This window comes from Daucus carota, chromosome 7 (genome assembly GCF_001625215.2).
Source record: "Daucus carota subsp. sativus chromosome 7, DH1 v3.0, whole genome shotgun sequence".
NCBI lineage: Eukaryota > Viridiplantae > Streptophyta > Magnoliopsida > Apiales > Apiaceae > Daucus > Daucus carota.
The window spans coordinates 3,165,936-3,188,641 of NC_030387.2; the positions used below are offsets into that span (position 1 = coordinate 3,165,936).

The following is a 22,706-nucleotide window of genomic DNA, read 5'->3' on the forward strand; positions in this document are numbered from 1 at the left end:
ACACTGATTAAGACATAGGAGACAATCAAAATAAGTTCAATTTATAATTTTTATTCTTTTTTTTGAAATTTTAAATTTATAATTTTTAGTTTTTAACATGTGTTGATGACCCATACTAGAAAAACCATATTGATATTGATATATAAAAGTGCGAAGACATCGGCTTTTATACGAGTCTTCGGAAAGGAGGACCGATAATTTTAAATTTGAGATTCATTCACGAATTCGAGTTAAAAATTTTATCTAATATAAATCTGATCCGAGAGATTGATAGGTTTCAACATTCTAGTTCCAGGCCCAATTCTTATGTTTTTGGAATCCCCAAAATAAAAAGTTAGGGCCCTTTTTAGAAAAACATGATAATAATTCATTTAATAAATATTTCATTTGATCTATCTTATTAAGAAGTGTTAACGGGAGAAACTGGTTAACAACAGATGTGGGTACCTGAGTGATTTCCGGAAGGAACAGCGAAGAACACGGGACGGGAAATGATGGATGATGTAGCTCGTATAGAGGTAGATGAGCCCACCTTGGTGATACATAACCGAATATGGGCATGCCTAGGCCCATATGGCCAGAGGCTGTCATGGAGCGGGTCAGAGAATGGATATTGATCCAATAAGTCCTCGTTATGGGGCGAGGGAGCCCAATCATCCTCTATGGGGCGAGGGAGCCCGTTCATCCTCTATGGGGCGAGGGAGCCCAATCATCCTCTCTGGGGCGAGGGAGCCCGTTCATTCTCTATGGGGCGAGGGAGCCCAATCATCCTCTGTGGGGCGAGGGAGCCCGTTCATCCTCGTATGGGGCGAGGGAGCCCGATCATCCTCGTATGGGGCGAGGGAGCCCGTTCATCCTCTATGGGGTGAGGGAACCCGATGTTGAAGGCGTAGCCTTAATGACGAGAGCCCAAAGGACTTAGTAGAATAAAGCATGTGACCCTTCTGATGAGGCCACCTTGTAGTCGAGAGGATGAGGCCTAGAGGCCTAGCTGGAGAATGAGCCCTAGGGTGATGACCCCCGAGAGGCATGAGGCCATAAAGCAATGAGGCCCTAGGCTCATTGGTATATCTTCATGATGACCCCTAAGGGTGATGGCCCCCTGGGGGCTCTTCTTCAAGTCTTCATCAATATTCCAAGTCATGGGGCCTCATTGATGAGGCACCTTGTAAGAATGATGAGCCCAAAAGACTTGGTCCAAACAGGCTGTTGAGCCCAGTATCTGTGGCCCAGCCTCCTCTCTCTCTGATAAACTGGATAAATCTTCATAAATATAGGTGGAGAAGCCCACCTTGGTGATCCATGCATGATTATGAGCCTGCCGAGGCCCATGCCGATTTTTGGGCATAACAACAAGCATTATTTTATATTGATTTAACTAAAAATATATTTTATTATTTAGGGAATTTACCAAGTATACTAACTTTTAAATATTTATTTGTAAATACACTATCATCTCTAAATTTTTACAAATATATCTTTCATACCTTGTAATCACCTAAATTGCCAAAATACTACCTTCATCTTCTCATTTATTTCTTTATTCTCTCCCCATACTCTATTCACACACTCTCTCTCCTCCTCGTTATCTTCTCGCACAGTCACATGTTATAGTTCTGTCCTCTCACTACAAGAAAAAACAGTAAAAGCCACCAAATAAAAGCGATCAAGTATAAAAGTCACCGGAAATGGTCGATGATTTCAATTGATTTCTTCTACTGATCTTGCTCTCCTCTACTCAAATAAGGTAAAATCCTTTGATTTTCGTTCTTCGCAGTCACAGAGAAAGTAAGCAGTTCACAGAGAAGAGAAAATATATATAGCATATGGAGCGGCGGGTGTGGATGGTGGTGTGGTGTTTTTTAGTTGATTTGTTGGTTTTGTTTTTTGATATTAGTAGTTAGCACGCAGGGACATTCATTTTCGTCATTTGTAACCAGTTGCAACTTATTGAGCAAATAAATATGATTTTCAAAAGATTTTTTCAAAGTTGCATTTCTAGTTGTATATATGGTTGCTAGCAGTTGCATATATGGTTGCATATGCAACCTCCGTATTTTTGCAAGTATTTTTAAGTACATAGTATTTTTGCAATTTGTTTTAAAAAGTAACAGTTTTTTTGTAAAAAAATTTTTTAAACTTGATTATTAATGAAAAACGCCCTAACTTATAACATTAAAGATTAAACCTATAAAAACCCAATTAACTTATTGAATCTATAAAAATCTATAAAAAAAAAAAATTAAAAATCTCCGCGTCTAGTGTTAATTTATTGGTTCATACTTGTTTTTAAGAAAAAGTCGTCTGATTTTGATTAGGTGGGGCCTTAGACGTCCGATCGATTAATTTCAATTTAATATTATAGACATACGCATGTTCTAGATTTTTGTCCATTTAAAGTCCATAGATTTTAACTTTCCAAGAAGACGAGCTGTATTGTTACTAGTATAATCGAATTAATCACAAATAAAGATTCATTTACAATATGATGTGTGTTTGTAACAAATCATCGCGTTATCACGTGGTAGCTATAACTAAATTAAAGTCACGTAACAAAGCGGAACACTTTTCCCATTTAATAATAATATCATACAATATCACAAAAATGATCAATTTAATCAAATTTCCTATCCTACCCCTGATAAACAATAAAATTTCCAAACTACCTTACAAGAGGCTCTTCTGTAATGGTCTCTAACAAGGGCTTTTTCGACCTACAAACTGCTAATCTATATCTAATCTCCACCGTTGAAAACCCTTCTACTTCATCCAAATTTAATCTCGACCCTTCATCATTTTCCGGCGACCGGTCAACGCTTTCCGCCGTCTCCGGCAAGACCCTCCCTTTATTATTATTAACACCGGCGAGCCGCTTAGGCGCCGAGCTCGCCGCCATGAAGACCACCGCCATGTCGCCGCCAGTGACCATAGAATTCACTCTCTTCATAGAAAATAAAATATAAATATTACCGAACTCCAAGTCTTCATCGGCCGAGAGCGGAGAAAATCTTTTTCCGACGTTCAAAGACTTGGAATTCACGACGAAGAAGCTCGGACACTCGAGCATGAGCTCGGCGGCCTTGAGCGGCTCCCGAAACTGTCGGATTTCGCCGCTGGGGAATATAACCCTAGCCGCCTTTGGGCTCTTCATGGTTGAAGAAATAGGCGTGCATGAAGATACATAGTTTCCCATAACGTGTATTATATTTTACGAGCAGAGTTCGAGTAAACGAGAAAGAATATTATGTGAGTTGTGATGATGGGAATGGAATGGAAGTATGGAATGATGAGTTGAAAAAAAAGGTACGAGTTTGGTGATTTATATAGGAGAGGCTTGTGAAAATAGAATACGTGTGACATATCAAGAAACACGCAAAAGAGTGATAACTAAGAATGCGGTTATAAGAGACTTTGGATTATGATGAGTAGTTAATAATAAATATTAGCTTGACTTTGGATTTATGTGTGTTTTTAGAGAGTTTTGACAATTGAAAATTATACGCGAACGCGTGATGGTGAGAGGAGAAAAGTAGGGGAAAAGTGAGGGAAATTAGTAGGTAAGGTCGCGTTTGTTTTTATCTTCTAGTAAATTGCTGTCTATACTCTATATATTAATACTATTGTGTTTTTACATTTTTATTTCACGGGAAAGGGAAGGACTTTTTATAATACGCGTGGGGTATGTATATTTGTAGCATATAATAAAAGACCGGAGAAAAGCCGTGGGAAGAAGAATAGACGAGGTGACTCGCTGTGTGAAGTTAATTGACCTCGTGCATGTTTGACATGGTTAATTATTTCACCGAATCGGAGACTCGGAGGCATGATAATTTGATAATTCTAACTTCATAAAATTGTGAACAGTTTTAAAATCACACTTTAGTTGGAGCTCTTTCAAACAGACGTTAATGAAAATAAATTAAATTGACAAATATTTTTTTTTTCCTATAAAGATTCCTCACAAGGTTTAGTGTATCACGCTTGTACATGTATCTGTTATATCTACCTTCATTATGTACTAATACAGTAGCATACACAGTACTAGACTGCCTTTTCTTCAAAGATTATTCAGATTAAATAATCTTTAATTATTGTTTACACAAGTTTTAAGTGAATAATTAAGCATTATCCCCAAATCATAGCACGCCACTGGGTTTGTGTGATTGGATGCTGGGGCATGGTGTTTTGTTTTTATATACTCCCTCCATCCCATTTTAAGTGTCCTGTTTGACTTTTGAATGGTCAAATTGATCAAATTTTGACTGAGATTTACAAACATAATATAAATTTTAAAAGTAAAAAAAATTATGTCATTATAAAGTACATACAATATACTATTAAATGTAATTTTTAGTTTTTTAAAATAATAACGGATTTGTTCTTTACGCTTGGTCAAAAATTGGTCAATTTGACCGTTGAAAGTCAAAACAGGACACTTAAAATGGGATGGAGGGAGTATTATTTAATAAACTAAATGACAAAAATGAGTGTTAAAAACACATGTGTGTAACAACCAGATATACAAGAAATCCACGGGAACAAGTATACATTTCTCATCAAATATTCCCAACACTATCTTCCAGATTGTATAAACTATATACTCTACGCGTCCGTGTTGTTCATCACGGGTAGTTGCTGTGTAATTTTACGCACCAAATCGTTATCTTTTAAATAAAAATAATTTTCTTAATATATGAATTTAAGTATAGATATTTTGACATCATTTATAACAATTTCTTACATATATATAGGTATAAAGTTTCTAGAAAATAATATATTTTTATAAGTTCTTTGAATTTAGTAACTATAAATACGCTACTTATAATCTTTGTTCTAAAAGTCGGTAATTAATCACCAATTAATACATGTTCCGTAACTCGCTTCATCGATTAATCCGATTAGTCCCCGATCAATTGAATGAATCTCCGATTAATCCTAGTTCCGTAACTTCATCAATTAAAATCTATTCCCATTTTTTACAACACTGCTTATAATATTAAATGAAATGTATAGTAAATCATATTTCTTTTCAATCAAATATTATATAAAGGATCTGTCAAAATATATATATATATATATATATATATATATATATATATATATTATATATATAAGGAAACTGTTCACCAACCACAGTTGGATAAATTAACTTATCCAACCAACTCATCTCTGACCGTCCAAAAACACAACCGATGTCTAAGATGAACTAGACTTACGTTATATAATAGTGCGTATACGCTCACAGAGTCACAGTTGCATCATCAAATCCCTCCATTCGCTTGCACCACGTCTAAATAGTATAAATTTTAGTGTAATGTGTGCATGCATGTACATGTAAATTTATTTTTCTTTGTTTCGAAAATAGAAAGTATAAATATGTTACTGATCATTTAAGTAATGGAAAATCTTATATTAAAAATTTTGAAAGTTGAAGTGAAAATAATATTAATTTAAAAAAGTTGATATATAAATTAAAATAGATGAAATAGTTACAAGAATCTAATATTATTTTGTTTTCTAATATGAAAAGAGCAAAATATTATGAATTATTGTACTTTAAAAAAATAATATGTATATAACATGAAATATAATAAATATAAATAAGATTAACTTTAAAAAAATGAGAATTAAATGAATCAATTGATTTTATAATTTTTAGTGATATATGTATTAAGTACTTACTATATATAATAAAATTTATTATTTAAATATATAATATTTAATTTATTTTTCATTAGCTTACAATATTATATATAAATTATGTGATTTCTATTTTTTGTGTTATAGTACTTTTTTAATGTTTAATTAGTTTAAATGTTAAATTTATATACAAATAAACCTAATAATAAACAAAAAGAACAACATATAAAATGGTATATAAATTTTGTGTAAAATGAAAATATAATTAATTATCATCTTATCATAAATAATTTTTGTGCATAATTTTATAATAATTTAAAATATACACTATTTTAAATGAAAAAATATTTTATATATATAAAAAAGGCCTGGTGAGGATTTAGCAAGCAAGATGTGCTGGACTCTTTGTGTTTATACTGGAACACTTGGGACGACTTTTTTGCTGTTTAAATCGTATTAAGTTACGAGCAATAGAAATGATTTGAAGCTCGCTTTTCAGATTGTCAAGGCTTGTGACGCTGCTTCTCGAAGGATACTTAAGACTGACTCTGCTTCTCCCCACGCTACTCACTCATGTTTTACTGTTCTTACGCTGTATCATATAGCGTAAACGCTATATTATGTAGCTTAGTACTTTTTAATCTTAACCATTGCTTACTTAATAGACGGTTACGGATCCGTTGGACAAAATTAACTAGTTATCCACCTTTGGTTGTGGAACATGGCCCTATATATAAAGGTCAATTATTTGAACATCACCGAACCCAATCCACGCTCCCAATTTCGGAATCCAAAATGTGAACAATTGGGATTCAGTTTCATCTTGAATCCTAAATTTGCACAGATGTTGATCTCGTATTAGTGTTTAGGGCCTTTAGGCGGTAAGGGAAGTCCATCACTTCCCACCGGCGGTCCCAGTGACGGCATGGGAAATCCAGCTGGAAGGTTAAATGCTCCAGGAGGAAGCTGGGTAAGTTTACTACTACCAAAACCACCAGCTGCAGAAGGAACATCGGCGCTGCTCGGGGAAGGTGCACCAGCAGGACTTCCCAGAGGCTCCTCATCACCGTCACCACCCGGGGAAGGTGCACTGGCACTCCCACTAGGGAAATCCTTCCTACCAACGGGTACACTAACTAAGTCACCGCCACCGCCACTAGGAGCATCCGTTGCACCTGCACCAGGATCTGGTGTAGCACATACCGCATGCAGTAGCAAGGTGATATACAAAGCTATTGGGAAAAAGACGTGCAATTTTGCCATGATTGTGCTTCAATTATAAGCAATGTAGGCAAATTTATCCGGTTTCCACCTATCTTATTTATACAATGCGTTTCTTGTTTGCATTGAGAAACCTTTATTTGCGGACACATCTTTATTTTAAATGTAAACAACTGATGGTCTGCATTTTCATCCAAATTTTTTTGGTGCAGCAGACTCAGAGGTCCTTATTATCGGTTTTTTAGATGGATAAGCTAAGCCATTCACTCATTCATGGTTTATATATATATTCAACAATTATAACTATTACAAATTTGAATCATATACATGTACATGAATAACAGGTCGCGCTCAGAAGATAACCGCTTCTCAAAATAATTTTAAACCATAACCCTAAATTTTTACATAGATTTCTAAGATCTAAATTTTAATATATATTTTTTGCATAGTTATGTGTGTTCAAAAATAATTTTAAAAATTTAATACATAAACACGATATTTTTTTGCATTTGCAGTTCTGTTGTAGATGCCTTATTAATACTAAATGGGTTCTAAGGGTTCTTAGGTTAATGGTTCTAATAAAAAATAAAGATCCCTAAGGAATTTGCGAAAATCCTAAATATTTTAGAATTAATAAATATGTATTTGAATATATTATAAAATTAATTAATTAATTATTCGATATGAATCAATATTTAATTATGATTTAAATAAAAATTAAACATAAAATTAATACTAATAAACTGTATTATAATATGATAAAATAAAATCTAAAAACAGAATAATAAAAATAGATTTAAAATTATAATATATTTCATAATTAATGTAATATTTATGTCTATATTCTTTTATAGTATATATGATGATTGGGGAGCCGAATAAAGAATGGAAAGGGGAGCTGGGCGAGTAATTTTAGGGTCATGTATTCTTCCAATTTCTCGTCTTGAATAAAGCAGCATGAGATTAAGATGGTTCGATGGATGCATCTCCTTATATTAGTCACTAATATTTTGTTATAATTATATAATTTAATTAATCTATATACATAAATTCATTTGTATCTACATGATTAGTTTTCGTAACCATATTTTATAGAATTTATACGCACTTAACTTATTTACGAAATAATATAAATTATTGCATTTAATATATGAATTCATAAAATTCACTTATGTAAGTTAAAATATAATGAAACTAAAGAGATAGATATATCTGTCTAAAATCATGAAAAATATGCCTTTGTAGATTATGGATAGACATGGTGAGATTTCTAAAAATCAGTCGTTCTTGATACTGACTGTGTTGATTTTATTTTATTTTTTTATTTTTTTTACGTAGAAATCCGTAGAAATCCACAGCAGCTACTTTTTAGGTGTGTACTGGATACTGTACCAAACCATGTATTTTATTATTTATATTTGATTCAGGGGTGGTTTGTCTTTGAGCTTTCTTAATTTGTATTTTATTTCATATTTTAATGATTTTTATTTCACCAATTACTCCCCTCTGTACATATCCAACTTATCTCAAATCAACTATGAGAAAGGATTGGACACTCCTTATTTCACTGAAATAACATTTATTTTCAGAAAAAAAATACATATCTATATAGTTTTGTATAAATGAGTAACTGTTCCTGGAAAATTACGGACCCAATAACTTCTTCCCTAATAATATAATGATCAAGCATTTAGTCCAAGAGGGACTCAATGCAGTAACTGTAATATTTCTGTTACTTGAAATATAAAATACAGATATATAAATATATTCAAAAAGTTAACAAATGTCACTCAAAATGTAAGGGTGTAAAAAACTTTGCGTAGTTACTTGCAACTTATCACAGCCGTACTTAATCGCAGGACAGCTACCTACACTGTACTGTAGAGATTTACCTGATTATAATAAATTCAACTGAAGAAATGACGGATCAAGATACAAATCTGTAACATTTTTATGAACATGAACTTGGTGATACTATTGTCTATAGTAGCCACCCTGATTCGGAGGAGGGTATGGAGCTGGAACAGTATAAGGAGGCCTTGGCATCGAACCCGGTTGCTGGCCGGGAGCATTATAGTATGGACCCTGCCACCCCGGGTAAGCAGGTTGTCCGTATTCATGAGGTACCCCTGGCTGTTGCTGGTTCTGTGGAGATGTGTATGGGGGACGTGCAGCTGGCAAATGGTAAGGAGGTTGCTGCTGTTGTGAGCCATAAGGGGGTGGAGGCTGACCATACCCAGGTGCGTTAGGTTGCTGAGGTGGTTGCTGCTGAGGGGGTGAATAGTAAGGTTGTGACTGAGGATGAGACTGCTGCGGAATGTTACTGGTGTTAGGCTGCTGAGGTGCTGAATAGTAAGGCTGTGATTGAGGATGAGACTGTTGCGGAATATTGCCGGCTTTTGTTTGTTGTGAGGAAGTTCTTTGAGGTTGATTCGCCTGTCCAACTGCAGGGTAATTGTAATTGCCAGTATTTTTACTGTCCTGAAAACTGAGACCTGCCATCTGTCTTTGAACTTCTTCAATCATTTCACGGCATTGTATGCTTCTTGTCATCACAAAATCACTGCATTGTTGTTTCATATTTGTGATGGCATCCTGTAATAAAGCAATTAGGTTCCAATTTCATGAGGTAAAATTAATCACACAACCCAACAACATGATATCTCAGTATCTCATGCACCACCGATAAAGACCTAAGATTTTTATGTTCTGTTTGGTTTAAACGAATGATATTAGGTGGGTATGTCATAAAGATGCCAACATCTTGTAAACATATATTCACAATTTTTGTTCCTCACTCCATTCCCTTGAACATACCAATTTACTACAATTCTAGAACCCAAAACCACAGATTTGAGGATGAAAGCCTTATTTCTACTTCTACTCTCTTTTTTAAATCTCATAACAGAAAATTTTGCATGTTCAACTTCTTCATTCCTCCCTCTCACATTTCTTAATCTATGGTTTGTTCAAAAGTATTCAAATCCCTTCATTCCATGACTTCCAACCAAACACTGCATTAAGGTTTCCACAAACTAAACACTAGAAAACAAAAAAGCCAATCATAAGAAATAGCAATCATTCTTGGCAATTACGAAGCAAAATCAAGTAGAAACGATAACAATTATAGGAACATTGTAACTGCATCCTTCACACTCCTTGCTCTCCAAATTCTTCCGTTTCAAAAAATAGTTTTCAATTGCTATAATGCTATTAATTCATATTACTCTTCATTACACATGAGCTAAAAACAACATTATCTGATGATATCTTTGGTATCTAATTATGCAATTAAAAATGTCTAAATTACTGCAATGTGCTTGTAATTAAGGTCTTTTAAGGTGTCGTTCATACCTGAAGAGTAACATAAAACTTTAGTCCTTCATTGATATTCTCTTTAATTTCCTGATATTTTGCAATAGCAGCTTCGATCTGCTTAAAGCACTTCTCACGAGATGCTGCAAAATTGTTGATGAAAGAAATGAAAAAATGTTATAAAGGTGAAGCACTTGTGTAGGTTGAAGGCTACATTACGTCAGATGTTATATATTTAAATTCAAAAAAACAAACAGAAATTTATCAGAAAGACAAATAGTACATTATCTAATTAAAACTGAATTAACAACTAGCATGGTAAGTATGTAACTTTTTCAAATAGAAAATAAAAAAAGTGATCATTATAAAATCCAAGATGAGCTGGCACATTGTATAGCTGCATATATCAGCTAATACAACCTGTACACTCAACGCGGCTTATGGTTAGAGTCAGCATATGAATAAGTTGACTATTCACTGTTTATCACTCTTAGGAGTTTTTGTCAATTAGAGAGAATTACGAGAGAGTTTTGTTCCTATGACAAAATGATATATAAAACTGTTCTGACATAGTGTATCAAAAATTGTTTCTAATCTAAATAAACAGTAATATTAACTTCAAATACTATGAGAAGTAATATAAGATAGATCACGGAAAATATTAGCACCAGTTGCCACCATAACACCTAATGAGAGAGAACCAGGTCTGGCCTGCAGAGCTTCATTCAGATTGCATAAACTGTGAGCTGTTTATGAAGTACCATCTTAACTAGAAGAAAGAAACACTAACTGACAGGTTTGTCTTGATGCTTAACTCCATACCCAGTGTCCCAAGCAAGGTGGTTTAAAAGCTTGGCAGTAGCCAATGTCAACGAGAAATTTAATTTAGTAAAATAATTAAGAAGCTCCATAAGTTGCATTTGAATTAAAGATCAAAGATAATTAGGTATTTCAATAGTTTTAGTTTAGGAGTATTCACCTAGGCAATTTTAAACAGAAGGAAGGAAATTTTATAAAGAAGCAAGGAACCATAACCAGAGCATCTAAGTCCAATATTGCCTACCTTTATAATCTTCAATGTTGAAGACGGCAGCAAACTCATTGCTTTGAGCCTGTAATGAGAAGATCAAGAAGGAAAAAGAAGTATAACTTTGTCACGACAAAGAACTTGCAATCAAATCAAAGAGGAACTTATTGCGAGCAGAAAATAGTTGCTTAATACTTTTACATAATTATATGCATTCGCTGATTCCTATTAATCCCATTTCTTATAGTTTTGACTATACTGCAGTTTGTTGCTAAATTTTGAGATTGTCAAAGAAGGCATAACTTTTACTTATTAAGGAAGCTAACATGACAATACATTTAAAGACCTAGAGCTTGATTGCAATATCAACTGAAGCCATTGAGACCTTTCTACCTCCCCTTCTTCGTCTCCAATATATTGCTTAAAAATTTAGAACACAACAAAGACAATAATTTAAGGTGACACCACAACAACACTACAGATTGACAATGAACTAAAATCCTAAACAAATTCATCTCAAGATTTATTAACCTTCTAAAAAACAATGACAGTACAACCTGAAAACTAATGACATTACAGCTAAATTAACATACATTATTTGCAAAGCCACACAATTGAAGAGATACAAATCAGGAACTGATAAATTTAAAATGCGAACCTGAATTTGCAGCAATAAATGTTCCTGTGCCTCAACATTTTTTCCAATTTCCTGACATATTTGATCGTATTTTGATATCTCCTTTCTGAAAAGATCATCATAGGAGCCAGTGGATGTCATTAACTTTGGCAGTATATCATCCTGCAAAAACAACCAACTATAGTTACACCATGTACAAGAAGCACCAAATAAAAGTAAAAAAATAATTGGGATATAAATTATAGCAGTGACAGATGCCCTTTACCAACTTGACCCGTAAGAGAAGTCTAGACTGTAGTGAGCATCTGAAAAGGATTTTGTACCCAAAACAGTTATATTGTCTAAGAGGTTTTGTGTGCAAGTATCTGGACCTTTTATATAGTTATTATCATACAAATTCCAGGTTTATACCTTCAATTATACAAAAGGTTTACGTAGTAGCAAGACATGCGAATCTTCCTAGCTATAACTTAATAGATATGCAGATAGTAAATTGCATGTTCTCATAAAAATACAAATTATATACTCCCTCCGTCCTATTTTATGTGAGCTTGTTTGACATTCACGGAGATTAAAAAATAGGTAGTACAATATAATAAAAGTGGATATAATGGTGGGACCTATCAAAATTTAATAACAGATTTGAGATAGTGGAAGGAAGCAGTAGGTGTAATAGTATTTATTAAAAAAAAGAAAAATATAAAATAGAGAAGTAGTAGGTGTAAAAGTGAAAAGTAGTGTTCAAAACTTAGTAAGTATGATAGGTCCATTTTTTTTGGGACGTCCCAAAAAGGAATAATAGTCATATAAACTAGGACGGAGGGAGTAATTTAGAATGACACCTACATTAAGATGACCAAATGGAGGGAATCGCCACTTTTTTTAAAGGACTTTTTAATACAAATTTAGATGGAACATAAGCATTGTAAGATGTCGCTTAAACAACTTTAATCAGTAGTACAATGATTTTGATCCTTATCTAGTGTGTACTTTATTCAGAAACAACATTAGAACTGGCATCAGAGTTAGTTGTATGACAAAGCTATATAAAATCCAAAACTTGTAAGAACCTTTATAGAGATATCTTATAAATGCTTTTCTTATGTAGTATCAGATCTGCAACTATTACGGTCTTTGCTCCCAGGAATATATGCTATCATCTAGTAGAATTTAGAAACATACTGGGCATGTTTATGATAATAGACATGTCTAGTGAACACATTACTTCTATAGTTCCATACAAGTTAAAGACATTTATGCTTATTGATCATTGCAACCTGCTCAGTCAGAGTTGATGTGATATAGTACTCATCAATTTTCCTTTAAACTGAATAGGTAAACAAAAGTTGGCTCACAAGTATAAATTTATTGGCACTAACAGTGTTATTAAAAGCGCGCACATGCGCTCGCATATGCGAGATGCGATGCGATGCGAGGTAAATGCGCATTGTTCTGATTATGCGATGCGAGGTTAGAGATGCGCGCGCTTTTCTGCGCATGAAGAGCATAAGCGAGATGCGAAAAGCGCTGGAAAAGCGCGCTTTTTTATTTTTTTGACTAGACTGTTGACGGGACCATTGACTGGGCTGTTGACTGGGTCTTTTTAAAAGAAAAGGGTCATAAAACCCTAAAATAGACAGACACGCATCTTTGATACCATACAACACGTACATACACATACATAGGCGATAGATTGAACAAGATCTGTGCAGGATAATCTTCTTTCTGGTAATTATCTTCTTTCTTGTATACACGCACACATATATATACACATATACACACACATATCTACACACATATACACACACATACACACACATATACAGAAATATATATACATATATACTGATTATGATAATGATTATTTACTACAGACATATATTATATATGTGTATATATATGAACATATTATTTATTTTTTACTAATAATATATATATATAAACACACAAATATATGATATATACCGAAGGGAGTAAGCATCTTGAATATGAAGATTTCGAAAATCTTCAAGAAGAGCTTGACGATGATGATGATGATTTTTAGTTTATGTCAAATTATCAACTACTAGGATTTTAGATTATCTATTTGTACCCTAACTTTGAACCTGATTATCATCAACATGTTCTATGACAATCTAATATGCTTATTACTTGTTAAATTTAATTGTTATGCATTTTTTTATAATTTTTTACGCTTTGTTTCAAAAAGCGCGCATCTCGCATTGCGCATTGCGCTTATGCGCCAGGAGGCCCTTTGCGCTTCAGTGCGCATATCGCATTTAATAACACTGGGCACTAATTATTTTGGACTCTTAATCTGAAAGATACATGACATCCCAACTTATGACATCACCAGAAAACAGTAAGAAGCTACAGGGATATTCCAGTACCCACCTTTCGTTTCATTTCTTTAAGCATGTCTTCAAGACCTGCCCTTTGAGCTCCCAGAGTTTCCAATTGCCTCTGAAAGGAAAATCAATTTACAGAATGTCAAAGAAGCATTATGTAACACATACACACGTCAGTCAAAAACTTGGTAGTCACCGGCATCTGGTGACCAGTATTTGGTGGAATTAATTTGTTTTATTTCCATATCTTATATTTTATGCACGAGCTTCTTGGAATTGAAAATTACAATTAACATAAATGGTGGTATTTTAATGATCAATTAAATTAGTGCAAGTAAATAAGAAAGAGAGAAAATAGAGGGTACAGCTTTATCCTCATTTTGACCCATCTGCAAGATTATATAATTACACCATGTTAAAAGTCGAACTACCACAATTCCACAAATGCTGATATATATTTTCACTCATTTGCCTAACAATGATTAAGCTTTGCAAAAGTTTAACCATCAATATTAAATTTTCACTGCCACCGACATCATATACTCCCTCAATTTCTTTTTGCTGATCGTTGTAAACTTCTCCTGCAGTTCCTTTTTCTTAGACGCTTTATGCATCCAAAGTACATTTAATAACCTACTTTCCACCAAATGCCTCTATTTAATATACTTCTCTTTCTTTATACTATTTTAGAGATGAGGGCAGGAAAGTAAAAAAGGAGACAATATAGAATTTATTGTAGTGTGTTTATGACAACTTTGTATGTCGAATTTTTTCTGAAACATCTATCAAATAGGAATGATGTATAAAACTTATTTTATGCAATTATGTTACGCTGAAATTAGTAGCATTCATGTGGAAACTTATACATTTACTTGTAAACTTATCATAGAAAATAAGTTAATTTCCTTTCCGAGAAAAGTAAAATTATTATTCCGACAAGATGAAATTCTACTCTCTAATGTGGCTGATATGAAGAGTTTAATAACTTCAAGTATTCTAAAGCAACAATACATTCATACAAATATACAATAAACATTAAATTACCAAGCTCTGTTTCAAAGCCCCCAATATTGCATCTTCATTGGCGTCTAAAGACATGATTGGCCTCCCTAAGGTTGGAAGGACAGACTCTATCTGGCACAGTTGAAAAATTAAATTTGTTCAGAAATGACATATATAAACATCGCAATAAATTATTGAATCAAGCTATACTTGGACAACAGGCTTCATTGGCAATGGCATAGTTTAAGATCTTATTAGACTATTCAGAGTACTTGGTTAATATTACTTGCAATATGGCTGCACATGTCTAAAACAAAAAATGCAACTCAGTTGGGAATAACAAAACTTATCTCCTGATGATACAACTCTCAAAATCTTCCTCAACTTATTTTCTTCCTTAAAGTCTTTAACTTGATGATGTATTGATATTATAAGACTATACATTTATGAGCAACAGATATATTTTACGTAATGACAATACAGGAACATACTGGATGTCGATCAAGTATTGACATGAGAGATGAATGTTCCCTCACTGATCGCTCAATACGGGTATCACTCTCTGCAGCTTGCTTTAAATTTGCTGCAAACCTGTTCAACCTATCCTGCAAATTTTTTGTCAATGTGCTTGATTGGGGTCTGGTCCATCGAGTACCAAATTGGCTTCTAAATTGTGCATCTTCTGTTGCTTCTTTTTGTAAAAGCTCCTCTGTTTGAACTAGCAATTCTTGGTTTACCCTTCTCAGATCTCTAAGCTGCTGGAGCTCAGCTTCTAAACCAGCAGGGCCACCACAAATTTTGTCAGGAAACTGCACTGCAACTGCAGTAGCATTAGTAGAATATATAGTAGTAGTAATAGAAGTGAGGGTACTATAGTCATTCTGTGCTGTATGAGTATGCAAGTCTGTTATGTTAGTAGCTATAAGTACTGGTGTAATGTTCATTTGCAGATATGATATGAAAATTGGCTTTTGCCTCCAAAACCTCTCTCTCTCTGCTTCTCTCTCTATAACTGCTTTCTCTCTCTAGAATTCTCTTCTCTTCTCATCTAAACTCTGCTTCTCACCTCTATTTCTCTCTATTCTCCTCTCAATTCTCTGCTGTTACTCTATTTCTGCATTTATATACACAGAAAACACCAAACAAAGTCTCAAACTAGGTCAGGAAAGTACCAGATCCTGACAAATTGGTATCAGAGCTGTAAATTTCGATCAACTACTGCTTCCATATCACTGTGCTGTTAAAGGCGAGCTGTGCGGTTGTAGAATCACAGGAATCGCAGGTGTAGTTTGGAAGTTGAGATCAGACAGGTCAGGTACTCTGTTTTCTTAACTGTTCTCATCAGATCTGTGATTGTGAGGTTGTTTCTGTGAATTTGGAGTGAAGTTCAGTTGATTGTGGATAGATTACAGTAATAGATAGTTGCTATAGCTTATTACAACAGAAAAGTACAAAAGAATTGTTGTGAGAGGTTTGACTATTGATTCTGGTGTGTGCTGTAGTTTAGTGCTAGTAATCAGGTGTTTGAGTAATTGTCTGAGTGAACTACAGGTAGTTGTAGTACTGATATTGAAGGAATAAGAAAGTATGACTATTAGCACTAGAAGTAGTAGCAAACAAGTTGAGACTTCTGATCAAGGCACAAGGAGAATGAATCAACAACAATTTCATGGATTTCTGGAAGGATCTGACCAGAAGTTTGAAAAAATGCAAGAACAGATTGGATTGTTGATGCAGCAACTGACTGGAGCTATGAGTATTCAAGGAGATGAGGATGAAAATGTTGTGGTAATTGAAGAAGAAATGGATGAGGAAGCTGATCTAACCTTGCAGTCAAAAGGAATGTTTAGAGATCCTGATCATGCTGCTAAGCTGAGGCAGAAACAGATGAAGGCAAAGCCTTCAAGGAAGAATGATGACTTAAATAATGGAGGAGTAGGAGTCAATCATGAAGGGACAGTTGATTCTCATAGTTTGAAGCATCTAAAGTTAACATTTCCATCTCTCAAAGAGGGAGGAGATGCTGTGGAGTGGTTAAGGGATTGTGAGGAATATTTTACTATTTTTGAAGTCAGTGACTACAGAAGATCAGCCATTGCAGCAATGCACATGAGTGGAACTCCAAGGTACTGGTACAAGTCCTTTATGGTGGGAAGAGACAAAGTCACTTGGCAGCAGTTTACACAGGCCTTCCTTGCCAGATTTGGAGAGCTAGAGACAGAGTTGGTGTTTGACAAATTTAAGAAATTGCAACAGACCACTACTGTGGAGGATTACTTTGATGAGTTTGAGAAAAGCAGAGGACAGTTGCTAAGCAAAATACCTAGCTTAACTCCAGAATATTTCCTGGAAAATTTTATTGGAGGACTTCAGGCTGAGGTGAGAGGGATGATAAGACTGTTGGAGCCCTCAACATTGGAGCAGGCTTTGAGATTAGCCAGGTCTTATGAGCATAATCAGGCCAACCAAGTTAAGAAGGGAAACACTTACAAGGGCAACTTCAGCTCCCAAGTAGTAACTAGACAGGTTCCTGAATCAACTAATGTTAACACCAACAGGTCTACATTAGCTGTCCCAGTTAAAGGAACAGAGGTTGTGAGTGCCAAACCCAGGCCTCTGACTTATAGTCAAAGAGAGGAAAGGAGAAAAAAAGGCTTGTGTTTCTACTGTGATGAGAAATTTGTGAAGGGACATGAATGCAAAAAACCACAAAATTTCTTAATGATTGCAGAAGTTAAAGAGGTAGAAGTTTATGAAGAAGCACCTGTTTTTGATGAAGATCCTAATGAAGACAAATGTGACTGGCAAGAGCAGAAGGTAGTGCTAGCTGCTCTGGGCATTCAAGAGGTGCAAAAAGGAGGACCAATGCAGTTCTCATGTAATTGGTGTGAAAGGAATTATCAGGTTCTAATAGATGGGGGAAGTTCTTTGAATCTGATTTCTTTGGATTTTTGTAAAGAATTGGGCTTACAGGTTCAGGCACATAAGCCTGTAGTCATGATTTTGCCAAATGGGGCAGAATTCACTAGTACAGCTGTGTGTCCTACATTTAAGCTGAAATGGCAGGAGGTTGAGATGGAGATTCAGGCTTTTGTAGCTGAATTGAAGGATTGGCACCTTATTCTGGGAATTGAATGGCTTTACCAGTTGGGGAATATAAGGTGCAATTATCAGGACAGCACTATGCATTTCAGCTGGAAAGGAAAAGAAGTGATGATCTCTCCAAAAGATCACTTTGAGATAGTGGCCTACTGTCACCAGCTATCTGAGGTGGTACCTAAGTGGATGAGTCAGATTGAGAATAGCTATGAAGGGGATAGTGAAATTCAAGAAATTGTGGCTGCAATTACTGTGGATAAAGGAGGTCCCCAAGAATACTATTTCAGACAAGGATTGTTGATGTTCAGGGGCAAATGGGTATTGGGAAGTAAAGGAGACCTAAGACATCAAATTTTTGAAGAATTGCATTGTCACAGTCAAGGGGGACATTCTGGTGTGAGGGCTACTATTAAGAAGGTGATGGAATACTTCTATTGGCCCTCAATCAGACAGAACATAGGGCACTGGGTTAGGGAATGTGCTATCTGCCAGCAGAATAAAGGGGAGAATGTTAAGTATCCTGGCCTGTTGCAACCACTGAGGATTCCACAGGAGCCCTGGAGAGACATTGCCATGGACTTTATCACTGGCTTACCTAAGTCCAAAGGAAATGAAGTAATTTGGGTGGTAGTGGACAGGTTTAGCAGGTACAGTCACTTCATTGCTCTAGCTCATCCTGTTTCTGCTAAAAGCTTAGCTTTGATATTCTTTGAGCAAATCTACAAACTTCATGGGCTGCCTGAAACTATTGTAAGTGATAGAGACAGTTTGTTTCTTAGTGAGTTTTGGCAAAACTTGTTCAAACTATCTGGAACCAGGCTGAACTTCAGTACAGCCTATCATCCTCAATCTGATGGGAGTACAGAAAGGGTGAACCAATGCCTGGAGCAATACTTGAGGAATATGACAAGTGAGGTGCCCAAGAATTGGTCAGCTTGGCTTGCTGCAGCAGAATGGTGGTACAATACCACATTCCATACTACTTTGAACTCAACTCCTTTCCAAGTTGTATATGGAATGAAGCCTAGACACCTAGCTTGGCAAGAAAGGTCACATACCAACATAAGTAGTTTAGAGGAATTGTTGGAGACTAAGCAGCAACAATGGTGTAGATTGAAGGAATTGTTGGAGAGTGCTCAAGCTAAAATGAAAGCTTATTCTGATGCAAAGAGGTCTGCTAGGGAATTTCAAAAGGGGGATCTGGTGTATTTGAAACTACAGCCCTATAGACAAGTAACTGTTGCAATCAGGAAGAATCTGAAATTAGCTGCTAAATTCTATGGTCCATATGAGGTGATTGAGAAAATTGGATCTGTGGCTTATAGGTTGGCTCTTCCAGAAAGATCTAGAGTTCATCCTGTCTTTCATGTTTCTCAACTGAAAAAAGCTATTGGTCAAGCTAAAGTTCAGAAGCAGCTGCCACAAGTCAATGAGCAGGGGTCATTTGATTTGGTACCTCTACGGCAGCTGGAGACTAGGAGCATTTTAAGAGACCATAAGATGGTATACCAAAGGCTGGTGCAGTGGAAAGGCTGTAGTGTGGATGAAGCCACCTGGGAAGATGAAGATTTACTGAAGTGTAACTTTCCTGAATTTTGTGGCCATGAGGACATGGGCTGATTGAAGGAGGGGGGAATGTCAGGAAACTGCACTGCAACTGCAGTAGCATTAGTAGAATATATAGTAGTAGTAATAGAAGTGAGGGTACTATAGTCATTCTGTGCTGTATGAGTATGCAAGTCTGTTATGTTAGTAGCTATAAGTACTGGTGTAATGTTCATTTGCAGATATGATATGAAAATTGGCTTTTGCCTCCAAAACCTCTCTCTCTCTGCTTCTCTCTCTATAACTGCTTTCTCTCTCTAGAATTCTCTTCTCTTCTCATCTAAACTCTGCTTCTCACCTCTATTTCTCTCTATTCTCCTCTCAATTCTCTGCTGTTACTCTATTTCTGCATTTATATACACAGAAAACACCAAACAAAGTCTCAAACTAGGTCAGGAAAGTACCAGATCCTGACAAATTTGCACTGCATCCACATCTTCTTTAAGAGCAGTTGGCAGAGCAGAATGCCCTTCTAATGCCAAAATCGACTCAGGTAAGTCCATTTCCTTAAGTCTAACACGAGTAAGCTCACTGCCCTGCTGTAGAATTTCAGCTTGTGTTCGGATGACATCATCAACCATTTCTGTGTACCTGGAAAGAGCTTTTGCACTGCTGTCAGGAACAAGACTAGCAAACATCTTTTCCTTGCTTGCATCAAACACCTCAGTCATTGGCATGGACTTAACCATTTGAAATGCAGGTAGTGGTTGTAAAGAACTAGCTGGTGGAACCCTCATAAGGTAGACTCTGTCATTCTCCTTCACAGCCCTTTCAAGATTGCGATTTAGATTGCCTTCTAAAATAGTATATGCATCTATTAGCTGCTGAGCAGCCCCCTTTGGAGATGATTTTCTTGCCTCAGACAAAGCATTGAGCCCACTCTTCAACCGGGCAATTTCCTCGCCGATCTCTTCTTTCTCATGAAGCTCCAAACCATACCTATAGCAAGCCTCAGCATAAAACAAAGCTGCCTTTAACTGGACATGTGAATGCCAAGCTTTTTCAAAATGCTGGCTAAGAGGTGCAACTTTTAATGCAGCCAATGCTTCCTCATAGAAGATCCCAACCTACAATCGCATTGATTTTAATGAGTATATATTCTGACATCGACAGCAAATAAAATTTGTATAGGGTTCACAGTAAGGTGGACTGATGGCAACATCATTATCTTGAATTCTTGATATCTTTTGAACTACACCTATATAATTCTATACTTGTACTAGACATTAATCCAAAATGCAGACCCTTCTTCTCAAATAAGTAGCAAATATAATTTCTGGGAATGACTTGGTGTAGTAGCACCGAATAACAAAAAAAGAATATATCTTAATGAGGTTGGTGCATTTCATAGCATGAACATGATCTCAAAAATGTAACATACCTAGCCAATATAAACAAGTTCAAATTAGTAATTTTACTTCCAACTAGACAAACAAGACATTGGACATCAACTAGCCCCCCCCCCCCCCCCAAATAGTTGTCGCCATTACTGTAGTGACACATTGCACTAGACTTACTTCCATCATCACATTTAGCATATGAGGTAACTGTATGACTCTGACTTTTAACTCTTAATTCCATCAATCTATGTGATCATCAAATCCAATACAGCCCACAACGATGACAACACTATAATTTAACCAATACAAGAACTCACCTGTCTCGAAATCTTAGAACAAACACTAGCACTGCTCCCTTTCGCAATCGTATTCTCAAACACACACTCCTGAGCTTGGGCAAGCATAAGCCTCTCCAACATCCCCACACACTCCACCGACACATCAAGCGTAGTCGAATTCCCCATACAAGCCTTCATCGCCACATTATCCCTCAAAAATGCGAAAACCCCAGCCGCCTTCATAAACGAATGCGACGCGTTCTTCCTCCCCTCAACTTCCCCTCTATCAAACCCTAACCCTAACTGACTATGCACAGCTCCCAAATTAAACAACACCGCCGCCTTCTCCAAGTGAATGTTCTGCTGCGACGCCTTCAATTTGTTCTTAAACGCGTCGTGCCACACGAACGTGAGCGTGTTGATGTGATCGGTCTCGGGAGAGATAGGGAAGCGTGATTCGATTGCGGTGAGGGCGCGGAAGTAGTTGATGAGGAGATCTCGGCGAGATGAGAGAGAATCAGAGGGAGATGAGCGCTCGATGTCTGTGCGGTACTGTTTTAGGGTTTGGAGATCGTCTTCGAGGTTTTGAGCTTCGCGTTCGGAGTAATTGTAGACGATGTAGTTGCGGAGTGGACGGTAAAGATCGACTGCAGTTGTTTTCTTCTCGTAAATTGCCAGCATAATTTGTGTCGCCGGCGATGATGACGACGACGGCGTTGCCATGACTGAGAGAGAGAGACTGAAGGAAAGAGAGATCGGAGAGATCGAAGAAGAGAGATGATATTATGATAAACAAGTCAAATTGATCATAAATTTTTTGACTTGTTCTTTTTCTTGTAAAATCCTACAGATTTTTATTTTATTTTCCTTAGCTGGGAAGAAAATTGTTGTTTCGTTTAATGACAACAAAACCCCTCGGCATCGATTTGACATTTTTTTTTTTTTGACAAATCGATTTGACAATTTTAATTTACTGTAAATTTGTAAGAAATTGCCCAAGCAAAACACTATCAACAGGATCACTCACGGGTTCGCTAACGGATCTGGTAAGAACTACATAAAAGGACACGTATCATTCTAAAATTTTATTTAATTTTTTTTCATTATTCTAAATTTACAGAACTATAGAAGTGTTCAAGAGAATTTAAAATATATAAGTGTTTTTCTGAAAATTTAATTCGTGTCTTTTAAAAA

General features: G+C 35.8%; 2 protein-coding genes across 2 annotated transcripts; both read right to left on the bottom strand.

Moving 5' to 3' along the window:
- Positions 1-2,550: 2,550 nt before the first annotated feature.
- On the bottom strand, positions 2,551-3,438 carry LOC108194436 (uncharacterized). The gene has a single exon (XM_017361379.2). The coding sequence runs from the start codon at positions 3,191-3,193 to the stop codon at positions 2,663-2,665; it is 531 nt and encodes a 176-aa protein (XP_017216868.1). The 5' UTR covers positions 3,194-3,438; the 3' UTR covers positions 2,551-2,662.
- A 5,159-nt stretch (positions 3,439-8,597) lies between these two features.
- On the bottom strand, positions 8,598-22,404 carry LOC108195908 (vacuolar-sorting protein BRO1). The gene is made up of 9 exons (XM_017362923.2): positions 21,552-22,404; positions 20,299-20,961; positions 15,682-15,999; positions 15,233-15,322; positions 14,235-14,303; positions 11,862-12,002; positions 11,240-11,288; positions 10,216-10,319; positions 8,598-9,456 (listed from the first exon to the last, which is right to left on the bottom strand). Exons 1-9 carry the CDS (start codon positions 22,233-22,235, stop codon positions 8,836-8,838), a joined length of 2,739 nt encoding a protein of 912 aa, XP_017218412.2. The 5' UTR covers positions 22,236-22,404; the 3' UTR covers positions 8,598-8,835.
- Positions 22,405-22,706: the final 302 nt, after the last annotated feature.